Source organism: Malaclemys terrapin, chromosome 2, assembly GCF_027887155.1.
Source record: "Malaclemys terrapin pileata isolate rMalTer1 chromosome 2, rMalTer1.hap1, whole genome shotgun sequence".
NCBI classification, from domain to species: Eukaryota; Metazoa; Chordata; order Testudines; family Emydidae; genus Malaclemys; species Malaclemys terrapin.
The window spans coordinates 121,525,794-121,538,448 of NC_071506.1; the positions used below are offsets into that span (position 1 = coordinate 121,525,794).

The window sequence follows — 12,655 nt, forward strand, 5'->3', positions numbered from 1 at the left end:
ATAAGAAAAAGGCTGCTTGAGAACTTAAATTTAAGAATTCTTGCTTCATGGCGTGATGTTGACAAATGTGTGTTTTAATTGTTACAATGCTTTAACTTTTTGGACATATCTACTGTCTAATTATTGTCTGAACCCGCATAATTTCCTCCATCGTGAAAACTGAAATTGGTAAAAAAGGATTAAAAACCAAACAAGTGTCTGTCAAAGTTATAAAAATAAAATTCTGACAAGCCAATAGGGCTAATGAAGACTATGGCCAGGTCTACACTACAGAGTTAAGCTACTTTATGTCAACCTAACTCCAAGCATCCACATGACAGGGTTGCTCCTGCCAATTTCAGTTCCTTACTTCACTGACCTAATAACCCCTTTATGAAAGACAAAGTGCTTTGGTCGATGTAGACAGGGCAACCCAGTATCTGTGCAGACACTGCGTTACTTACATCACTTGTCGGTGTCCGGCAGTGGGGCTCTGTGCTGAGCAGAGAGCCCGGGTTGTTGGCACCTGGCAGCGAGGCTCCAGCTGTGAGCCCCACACAAGTCAGTGCAAGTGCGCCCTGTAAGGACGCGCTCCACTGGCGGAAGGAGATTAGTATGGACATAAAAACTGCAGTGGCTGTAGGTTGACCTAACATAGGTGGACTTAATTGTCTAGTGTAGACAAGGTGTATGGTTTCAAAGCTGCTAGTAAGCCCTGGAACTGTGGAGCTCTGAATATGAAAAAGGGAAGTCAGGTGACAGAGGGAGCATAATGCCTTCCATTTTTGACTTAGGCCAAGACAGGTTGCCCAACAAGTTATCCTGTTAAGGAGTTAACAGAAGTGTCACTTGGCAGAGGCTTGGATTTTCAGCCATTGCAGGCCTGTTTGCCTTCTATTCTCCCCAGAAGAATGAAAAAAATGACATGAAGACAGCTCACTTTCCAGGTATTATGTTGATTTTTCCAGAGAGCGTTAGGGACTCGGAGTTTTCACTTAGACCAACGAAGCATATCAGAACAGGGGCTTACCCTAAGCTCAAGACATGCAGCCAATAGAGCCTAGACTTGGCTACATTTCACTGAAATCCCTAAGGCTTTAAACCACAGTTTCCCCAGATCACCTCATTCCTTCATTTATTTTCATAATTCAATGTTTCATAATAGCCAGCAGTTCACTTACCCAGTCCAAGATATCATGGCCCTGAATTAGGATACGAAGTTGTTCTTATCTCAGCTAATCAAAGTACTTCATACTTACACTAACAAAATGGTCCAATATATGCCACTTTCCAGCCAATGGAGTAGTACCTTGCTAAAGCAACATAATAGGAGCAGGGCACCACTTTAATTTTGTTATGAGCGATAAAGTACAGTACTTGCAGAGACGCTTTTTTCCTTTTTTATTGCTGTTAATTCAAGGAAGAAAGGTTGCATAAAATCCAATCTGTTCTAGAAATATAAGTGACCTTTCCAGTACATAACATTTCAAATATCAAAGTATATGGTAAACATACAAATAAAGAGAAGGTAACATACCTCCTATTTACAGTACAGTATTTTAAATCATAAAATAAGTTCCATAAAGTACAACTGGCAGGTAATTCACAATGTGAGTCCATGGTGCTTTAACACCCTCACTTAAACTCAAATGCAGTTAATTCATTTAATAATGCGGTCCAAAAATACCCAGATCAAATAAAATATTTTTAATCAAAATAATTTCCATTTACTACTTACTTTTTCTTTTCTTTTTAAATTAAAGCTTTCATCTACCCTACCCCACCCCCAAAGGGAAAAATGTATACTGGTGCTATAAATATAAATGCTACCTATGAAGACATTTAGTAAATCAAGCTTTTTTTCTTCAAGTTTTTGTTTAGCAATTAGGCAGCTGAACCCCCAGACAATTTTACTTTTGTCCCTCTACTGCATACCAGCATCTTAAAAAAAATCTTTCATTTCTGCTATGAACTGTGAGGAATGCCAAAAACCTATGGATATACAGTGGTAATTGTTCATCGGTGTTGAATGTAGCAGTCATGAAAAATACACTCAATCTTCCAGATAACCTCAGTGCACTTTAGGAAATCAAATATTACCTGGAAGCAATTTAGTACATATTGGCTTTTAAAAATAAAAATACAGCAGCATTAAAACTTACTGACATGACACCAACATGATTAATACCATCTTAGCACACGCATTTCAGTCTTTCACATTATACCATAATCACGCATAGTGGTAAATTATTATAAAATAGTGACTTTGCTATTTGGTAGACCGGTCCTAATACGAATACCTGACTATTTTGTAGAAAACCATAACTTTTGTTCAGACTGAAATAAACCATTTACATTCTAAATACAATGCAACACTAATAGTTTAGGGAAAAATCGAATCAATCAAGTAATGTTCATTCTGTGTTGACACAGAAGTAGAATAGCTTTTAAAAAAGGACTCACTGTCAGCTTTCATTAGAAATGCAAACACATGGAATACAACATTCATACCAGTCCCCCCTCCTCCTTTGTCTCTTGGAACAATCAGGCTAAAACACTACAATGGAAATTAGATCTTTCAGTTTAAGCTTGCTCATGTTCATAAATCTGTTCAAGTCCACACAGTTTCATTCCCTTCCCACTTGAAATATTTTCATTTACTCTGGACCCAGAGCTGTGTGTATGTATAATACAAGATATTACATATATACACAATTCTGTGAGTCTTTAGTCTTGTTCCTCACAGGAAGACTAAACAATTTCCCCATATAATTCATGAGCATAACATTTTGCTATAGTATGGACAAACTCTGTATAAACTGCCAAATACTCATGCAGTCCAATGAAACCATGTGGACACATAGTGAAGGTGGGAGAGAAACAAAAACAGCAGCATAAGGAGAACAGGCTGGGGGTGGAGTGGGGTGGGACAGAAGAGGGGGGATTGTGAGGGAACATGACCAAGTTTCTTCTTTCAACCATATGGCTGCTCCACCAGTGATGTCAGAGGTCAAAGGACATTTTAAAAAATGCAGTAAACATTGCACATGTCTCAAGTCTTCAGTGCAAAAGTATGGTTCAAATGCTCTTTTGATTGTTTGGCTGTGTGTTTGAGTTACATGCATTATGTAAGCTTTTTGCAGAATCAGGAGATCAGGGACTCAGCTTTCTTCTTTTGTATTGAACAGAGGTGCAAGATCAATGAAAAATTCCAAAAGAATATAAAACCAGGAATATCCCAAATGCAAGACCACAAGAAACATTCCCCCTCCCCCCCAATTCCCCAAACTTCAGTTTGTTATGTAGGCAATGTTTACTTGTTTCAGTCTGCAGAATCCAAGGTATCATTGGAAGGGGGAGGGGGAGGTGCGTATCTCAGTCTGTAAGTGCCTAAAACAGGAAAGAGAACTACTAAGTCACTGTTTACAATTAAACAGATTACAAACCACTACAAGGTATCAAAATGGACATGCTCTTGAAAAGGCACTATCTTGTTCTCCGATCTTATTTAAAAGGAGGGCTCAAACTTCATAGTTTTTCATCTCCTTGATGAAGTGTCAGCATAAAAGAAATCCAACCTAAAAATGTAAGACACTACCTCCCCTGGAAAAATGCAAAGTAAAAGCAACCCGCAAACACCAAGACTAATTTTTCCTGTTCAAGTTTGGCAAAAATGATTAAGGTCAGAGCAGACACACACGGAGGATCAGAAAGGAGGTGATGGAAGAAAAATGTGTTTAATGTTCTACAGGTACAAACACTGTTTCCCCCTCTTTTTTGAATGGAAAGAGGATGGAAGTTCTAAAACTGAAGTCACTTGTTAAATTTTAATTTCTTATTAGTGTCTATTTCAGTGTCTTTTTGCTGCAACTGTCTCAGAAGTCAAACAAATCCCACCTACATAAAATAGGTTATACAGAGGATAGTTGGTTATGCAGAGGTAAAAAAATACATCAGAATGACCAGTTTGTTTTCCAAATCTTCACATGCTTTAGAAATCCAAGCCATGTATTGTATATAGTACCTGACAATTTCCAATCCTTTTTGCAACTGAATTCTACCAAAACATCAAAGGGAGTGGAAGACTTGACATTAATAGCATGCAAGTCTGAAAATACTGCCAAAAGCCTAGAGAAAAGAATGACAATTTAGAACAGAGATGGGTTGATTTCCTAGCCCCATTTCATACCCCTTTTAAATTTAGTTTAGTACCTGTGAACTCCATTTCCCCCAGTGTTTGATTATTGGGCCTAGATAAGCCTCTTTGCGGTTTTATAGCAGATCACTAGTGCACAACGTACATTTATACAAACACACACGCACACACCTTTCTGCAAGAACAGAAACAGCATGGTCAGTAAGGTAAAGAGAAACTAGTAAACTCAAAAGCAAGTCCGTTGGGAGCTATCATGATTACCTTGCTGATTGGCCTCCATGGATGACTGCTTACAGTCCTGCGCATAGTGTCCACTTATACCACAATTGTAACATGAAACATTCCCATTCTTCTTGGGCCCCGATCCATTTGTGTTGGCAACTACGTTAGGTGCTGGATATACAGGATAGTACCTCCCAAATCCTGCCATTTGCTGCATACCATAGTTGGCTTGGCTCCCCATTACTGGGTCATGCATCAGTCCATTTGCATATGGAGTCTGAGGCAGGAAAAAAGGAAGTTGTGTTCCATTGCTTTGATGTGCTTGGTTGAGGTAGCTGCCATTGCAAAGAGATGGCAGAGTGAAGAAAGGTGGAACTCTGTAGACTTGTCCATGAATAGGGTTATGATAAAAATAGCTATTGATCTGAAGGCTTCCATTGGACCCACAGCTGCATCTACGTCCACAAGAACCACAAGCCCCAGACCCCAACTGCTGTGGAGGCATTAAAGTCCCATTAGTGTTAGTATTTCCAACAGCATTTATATAGGATGTGCTGTCACTCTGCGCAGTGCTGTGTGTTAAAGCAGGGCTTGGGCTAGGGGCAGGGCCTGGTGTATGGGTAGGTATTGCAGGGGGAATAGTTGACTGTATTTGACCAACACCTAAACCAGCTGATTGAGGAGGTGTGGAAGTTGCTACAGTGTTCAGCACATTTGTATTCTGGTTGGGTAACACACTGGTAGCATGAGGAGTGCCTGGCAAAGTATAGGAAGCCGGTGGAGGTGCTGTTGAAAGACCAGCTGCGGGAAGAACCACCTTTAGACTGGTAGGCTGAGGGATTGCTCCGGTGTTCCCCTCAATATGAGGCACCATTTGATTCAGTCCTACCACTTGGGATGCAGGTTTTGTGATGGGATCTGTATTAGGAACGGGGGATCCTGGAAAACTACCTGGGCTGTGGACTGGGATAAAGGCAGTATTTGGTGAGCCAATGCTTAAGTTTCCTGTTGGTTGCTGTGGTCCATTAACTGTGCAATTTTCAGACGATCCCTGCGGAGAGGGTATTTTCAATCTGTGTATTGCCAAGTGCAAAGCTGGGCTACCAGGCTGGACAGAATGTGGAAGAAAAGTGGATGGTACTGGTAGAGGGGAAGCCAACAGCTCAAGGCGTTTTTCAGATTCACCAGAAGCCACTGGCCCTACTCCAACTGGAGTTGAATTTGCAGATTCTCTCATTGGCGATATAGCGACAGGAGTGGTAACAAGCATTCCCATTGTTTTACCATCAGCAGATATGGGTGGTGGAACTACAGCTTCAGGTTTCTGTGCACCATTGTGCATCACACAGTGTAAGGCAGGCATAAATGAAATATGTTGAAACTTTGAATTTAAAGGATCCTCTGAAATACTTCCATTCTCATTACTCACTGAAGGAATCTGAGTTGCTGCTTTGATGTTTGGTGGACTGCCAGCACCATAAACAGTAAACCTGGCTGCATCTTGATTCCCAGAGTCCTCTGAATTGCTGTCTGTATCTGTTGAAGATAAAGTATTAGTGAAAAATTAAAAATGCAAACTTGAGGTTTTACTAAATTTTATGGCACAAATAAGTGTTATTTCATCTTGATGTAGAATAAATTAAAAACTGTTTATCCACCTTTCCAACTTGAGTTGGACTGATTTTCTCTTTTCAATTAGGGGCATATCTGCCTTGCTTTCTATTCTTTGTTAATACCAAATAATCCACTTGCTATTTTGTGTTTGTGACTTCTATACACATGTATAAGTGAAGGGCACAGAACAAATTAAGCTCCTCCCATCCACCTGGAAAGATGTGAAATCACTATGCCCCCAGCTGGTACAATTCTCAAAATATAGGTGGCAGGGGAAGAGGAGAAAGATCTCAGACACACCATGTATATTTAAACAACTTTCTGTTCCTTTAGCTTTTAGGACAGTCAGAACATTTCCATCTACTGCACTGTCAAATACAAGTAATCTACGGCAGGGGTTCTCAACCTTTTTCTGTCTGAGGACCCCCAACATACTATAAAAACTCCACAGCCCAGCTGTGGCACAACTGTTTCTCTGCATATAAAAGACAAGGCTAGCGTTAGGGAGTAGCAAACAGGGCAATTGCCCAGGGCCACACACCACAGGGGGCCCGTCAAAGCTAAGTTGCTCAGGCTTCGGCCCCAGGGTGGTGGGGCTTGGGGCCCCAGGCTGCAGTCCTGTGCAGTGGGGCTTTGGCTTTCTGCCCTGAGCCCTAGCAAGTCTAACACTGGCCATGCTTGGCAGACCCCCTGAAACATGATCGCAGCACCCCAGAGGGCCCTGGACCTGATTGGGAACCACTGATCTATAGCACTGAAAACAAATATGATTAGCATTGAGATTTATATACAATAGGTTTGCTACATTTTAAAAAACCAAGAAATGTTTTCATGTGTCACTTCTCTATTTTCAAAGAAAGCATTTCTTGTATTTAACCAAGTCTCTTAAGTGTTAAGAGCCCCAACACAATGTTAAGTGCATGAAAGCCAGACAGCAAACATGACCACTAGTCCATCATTCAAAGAAAATAAAAAAGCATAAGTAAATGGTGAAAATAAATTAAGATGAAAAAAAGACTAAGGTAGGGATATTTAAAGATATACACAATGATTTTTACCTTGACAGTGTTCCTAAAGCCTAAAATGGCCTGCCTTAACCAAAGGATAGTCAGGCAATCCAAAGGAACAAACCATGAAACAACTTAGTGTCTACATTAAAAAAAAGCTTGATCCTTCTTATACAGCCCATGCCACCATGCATTACTCCACATGGTCTCCTCCTCATCCCTGGCTCCTACCCAGCTTTGTGTTCATCCTGCCTCCATTGCCCAGCTCCACAATAGACTCTGGATATATATCTTCACTCAACATCACATTTTGTTTTATGTTTAAAAAGCTGAATGTAGAAGAAAAGTATAAGGCACTGAGTGGGGCTAATTACAAGGGACATAGGGAAGAGTTTTCAAAATGCTATGCAGGGAGCATGAGGCAGGGATGAGCGCCAAGTCTCTTACAAGCAAACATACAAAATTACAGAAGGTGAAAAACTTCACACAAAAAAAGTGGCAAGTTTTTCTTGACTTATCAGATTGAGAGGTGTTACAGTTGAAAACATGACAAGGTGTAATTGTGTCACACATTTGGAATCTTACAGCTGAATCTCAATGTGGGGACTTTGTATATTTGGTATAAGGCTGAGCATTGTTCTTTTTTCCTGGGGTGTATGTTAGCAGCAATGTATTTATCTTGGGGATTTTTTTTGTAAGTTTTATATTAAAGTAAAATTCAAAGCTATTTTTAAAAGGCTTTTGAAAATAGCCCCTCTCAGGAAGGCCGACAGCAGAACATTCTCCAGAAAACTTATTTCAATATGGAGTCACCTCAAGCCTGCAGTGAACAAATGCAATATCTGTACATCATCTCACTGCATTTCGTATAACTTTGTAATTTCCAAGGAAATCCTTAGCAGCTAAAAAAAGCTTTGGAAATTGCCAAAAATGTCACGTTATTGAAAGTAAATCCTTAACTTGTTACAGAACTTTGTGTGCAGGAGATCTATTGTTTGTTCACTGCTTTCTGGAAGGTGCCATGTGACATGCACTATACTCCTTCATAGTAAATAGACAGCTTGTGTCTTCCAGTGATGTTGCTAACTGAAGTATATAAAGCACATTTTCCTACTGTCATATGACTGCATGTGTGACAAGGGGTTATTATAATGGTATAAAATGAAGGGTACCAGTTAAGTACTGCAAAGCAAAGATTAGCATTTCTTGCCTTCAGGCATCAATACTACAAAATGCATCACCTAGGTACTCTCTACCATCAACAAACATATGTATTTGAATGTAAGTTAAGTGTCAGAAGTGTTATATTAAGTAACTTTGATGTTTTAAAAAGAAGAGGAAAAACGTTAGTGAAATTTTTGGAATACTGTTTTCTTGGAGGTATAAAATTAGTCAATTGACAAATTGAGTATACCTAGAATTGAGAGTTATTTAACATTGCAAAACAAGGTTTTGAAATAGCAGTGAAAACTTGAATCCTGACCAACTGGCAATGTGGTAATCAAATATATGACTGAGGCACTCAGTTACACTACTTATAAATAGAGTATAGGAATGAAGATTAAACCAGACCGTCGTTAGAGCATTTTAGAGTAAGTGGTCAAGCTCAATGTTTGCCCTATTGAGGTGTCCAAACAAGTACGCACGCGCGCACACACACACACACACACACACACACAACTGCACAAATCCAACCTCTGTCTTTCTCTTCTTCACTTTCAAAGCTTTCCCTCCCATGTCGTGGGCTAGAAGGAGAACTGTAACTCTCTGAAGATGTTTCTCCACATGTGTCATGTCCAGATCCAACGTCCAAATTCAGATCTAAAAATAAAAAGAACCCCTCTTTTTATTTTGTATCACACTGTATGGCAGCTGGGTTATTTTGGATTGCTCACACCCTACTAGTTCAGACTTTAAATTTCTATATGTACATAGAACCAAAAGAAAGGATAAATGCTCAGTCAAATGGTGTCCCTTGCTGAACTGCAGTATAACAATCATGCCCTTTCTTTTGAATTTCTATCAATCAGATATTCTGTTAGGAGGACTTTCAACCAAACACACACTTCCCCACCTTAGACTTATTGGGAGAAAGCTCAATTTCCTGGGGAGTTTTAATAGTTAAATATGTAGTAAAACAGTCATGATAGATCATATCACCCATCCTACCCAACCAAGTGCTAACAGACTTCCTGGGAGTGAAAATTTTGTATTCACTCAAATGAGATTGAAAAACCAATGTAATCTAACATTCTCTTAGATATAAAGGTCAATATTTGCTGCTCTGGTCACTGAAAATAAGATCCTCAAGCGGAATCTCAGAAGTATCTGACAGTGTACAAAGCTACAACATAATTAACTGATGGCATGGTAAGACTAGAAACAACGAAAGACCAGAGATGGGAGATGTCATGAAAGACAAAAAGTTGTCAAGTTTTACCAACCCAAACAGAACATTCTTAGACCATGCCTGGTTATAGCTACAGAGGGATTCCAGCATGCCATTCAGGAAGGACATTCTTCACAGACTGAGCTGCAATGGCTCTGCCTTTGAGCCCCTTTCAGATGCAACTCAGTATGATGTGCAAATATAACCTGGCTGATCACAAATGTTTGGGAAGAATACAAGTGACCATCTCACCTTAAGTAACTCAGTAAAGTCAAGGTAGACACCACCAGCTTTCTTGCCATATGCTAAGCAACAAGCAGGGAAGCACATTCTGTAACTATTACCTTGAAATCGATACAACTCCAAATAAAAGCAAATTGCTTTACTTGTTCACTTGTGATTTGGTTATCACTTTGGCGAAGGTCCGTCAGGCAACATTCAAATGGTAATTGATCTTCCAGAATACTACTGCATTATGGACTTCCATACAAAGGGAACAATCCAGACATGCCTTAACTTCTGAACCTCTCAGAGGCATTGCTCTGGCCTCCCCTACTTGTTCGCATCAAAATCCCCCAGAATTTCCCTTAATAGAATTATTGATATATGTATTGTTAGTCTTAAACAGTAAGCTCTCCAGAGCAGATAATTATGCTGTATAAAACACCATGTAAATCTGCAGTGTTAAGTGACTGCTTGCCATTTCCTCAAAACACCACAATATTCAAATATAGGATATTACTTGAATCTTATCTAGGTTAAAACTGAAATCACCTCTCTCTTATCCAAACAAAAATATGTGCCAGACAGCCACCACAGTGTACAGTTGGGTTGACAAAGGACACAATTATCTTCGTTAGAATATTTTTCTGCAGATCAAAACATCCCTTAGCATGGTCATACAGATTTAAAAAAAAAAAAAAGCACCCAAGATAGAAGTCTGTAGCATTTCAAGAATGAATTAAGTCAGTCAACCATGTATCCCTCAACACCGAGACCTCCTCCAGGACTGTTCAGCCACTAGGTGGTACCAATACCTTATGATCAATTGCAATCAAAGATTATCAGCAAGGACAGACTTTTTTGTCCATAGTTCATGCCATGACAATCTGAACTGGATTGACTGAAGTTTAATTGACAACACCTTACAATAAAAACTGTCCCAAGGGCTAACCAGAAGACAGCTGAACATTTCACCTATTCAAGAAAAATTAGTCACCTCCATCAGCTGTGGATCAAGCACTTTTCCAATAGCCTTAATCAGCCAGGGAGAACACTGGTCTGCATTTACAGGGGGTGTCAACTTGCCAGTTAAGCAATATTTAGATCTATACAATAGAAGGCATATATAGGGAAAGAGCATGTATGGTATGTGGCAATGCCTTCTTATTTTACCTTTGCATTTATACTACCCAAATTATACAATTCTCCTTATGTTCTGACAGATTAAGTACATTTTACGTCACAAACTTTGTTTATTAAAAACACCACACATCAAAAATGTGCACAGCAAAGAGAAAGTTATGCATCATGTGCAGTAGTGTAGGTGCTTTGAGATGTGTCCCCCTGTGGGTGCTCCACTACCCTCTCTCTTCCCCTCTACTTCGGAGTTTCATAATAATGCTATGCAGTAGAGAAGGAACGGGTGGTGGGCGCGGGACTGGTCGCACATTGCCAAATAATCACCTGAAGCGGTGCGAGACGAGGACTGCGCATGTGCGATCCAACCGGTCATGCTACCGTAAATCTCCAATTCCGTGTGCTGGGGTGGGTGCACAAACCCCTAAAGTGGAGCACCCACATCTCAAAGAACCTAAGTTACTGCATAAGATAAGTAACTTTCGGGTGATGATGCCCCTGTGAGTGCTCCACTTTAGGTGACTTCAGAGCAGTGCCCTCCAGTGGAAGGAGGGAACTTTGGAGTTGAAGTCGTGCAGATGACAGTACAGTGAGTCCAAATAGAGTATCAGAGGTTACGTGCTGTTCTAATGCATAATGTTGCATAAATGTAGGGGCTGAGGTCCATGTTGCAGCCTTACAGATGTCCATAATGGAAATGTTAAGGAATGCTGTGGAGACCAATAAGGTGGAATGCATATGAATCGCTGCAGGGGGTTGCCGTTCATGTTGATGGTAACAGTTTGATGCAATCCAAAATCCATATGGATAGCCTCTGTTTAGATATGGCATCCCCTTTGGATCATTCAGTAATTGAGATAAATAGTTTAGGGGACTTACGAAATGATTTAGCTCTATTTAAAAGGCTATTTCCCTGCGTGCATCCAGGGTATGTAATAGGGAGTGCCATACCTTGTGGAGTTTGGGGTAGAATGTCAGTAGGTAGATGGACTTTAGGCAAAAAGTTGGGGTGTGGTCTCAGGGAAACTATCTTTGAAAAAGATTGTGGGTCTTTGGGGAGTCTGCCATGAGAGCTCCCAACTCTCCCACCCGTCTGGCAGATGTAATGGCCACAAGGAACTACCTTCATGGAAAGGTGCAGTTGAAAGCATGTCGCCATGGGCTCAAATGGCGGGCTGGTGAGGACTCTAAGGACTAGGCTGAGGTCCCATGGTGGAGTAGGATTTTGCACTTCTGGGTAGATGATGCCTTTAAGGAACTGTTTGGTGAGTGGGTGGGCAAAGAGTGATATCTACTTTATGGTGGAATGCTTACAGTGGAGAGATGTACTCTGAGCTCATGGAGAGGCTCGATTTAAGTTCTAACAAATAGTCTAATATTAGAGGCAAGGGGACTGAGATTGATAGAATCGGTTTTTGTTGGCACCAGGTATTGAATCGCCTCCATTTGTGCAGGTGCACGCGACGGGTGGTTGTTCTGCGGCTGTTTAACGAAGTGTTTTGTACCTCTGTCAAGCATGTCATTTCAGATCCTGAGCCACGGCGTAACCACGCTTTGAGGTGGAGTCTTTGGGGATCTGGGTGAAGGATGTGACCTGCGTCCTGGAACAGAAGACTAGGCAGAAGCGGGAGCATACGTGGTGGATGCACCACCAACTTGAGAAGATAAAGGTATCAGGTTTGTGGAGGCCACATGGGACTTAGGATTTTTTTGGACCTTTCCTGCCTGATCTTGTGGATCACTTGAGCTACGAGGGGGATGGAAAGAAAAGCATATAGGAGGGGAGTGTTCCACTGGATGAGGGAGGTGTTGCCTAGAGAGTGGGGACCACGTCCCGCCCTGGAACAAAACATCAGGCATTTGGCATTTTGCAAACAGGTCTATTGTTGGGAACCCCCAATGCTTGAAAACGTTTTGGAACACGTGTTC

The 12,655-nt window shown here is 40.8% G+C and overlaps 1 protein-coding gene across 1 annotated transcript in view; it reads right to left on the bottom strand.

The window, feature by feature from the left end:
- Positions 1–1,363: 1,363 nt before the first annotated feature.
- The window catches only part of ZCCHC2 (zinc finger CCHC-type containing 2), a 76,663-nt gene continuing 65,371 nt past the window's right edge, over positions 1,364–12,655 (bottom strand). Inside the window, exons 12-14 of the mRNA XM_054017503.1 lie at positions 8,674–8,799; positions 4,397–5,893; positions 1,364–3,369 (exon numbers count right to left, since the gene is read on the bottom strand). Coding sequence (XP_053873478.1) covers positions 3,302–3,369; positions 4,397–5,893; positions 8,674–8,799 — 1,691 coding nt within the window. The 3' untranslated portion in view covers positions 1,364–3,301. The remainder of the gene's footprint in view (positions 3,370–4,396; positions 5,894–8,673; positions 8,800–12,655) is intronic.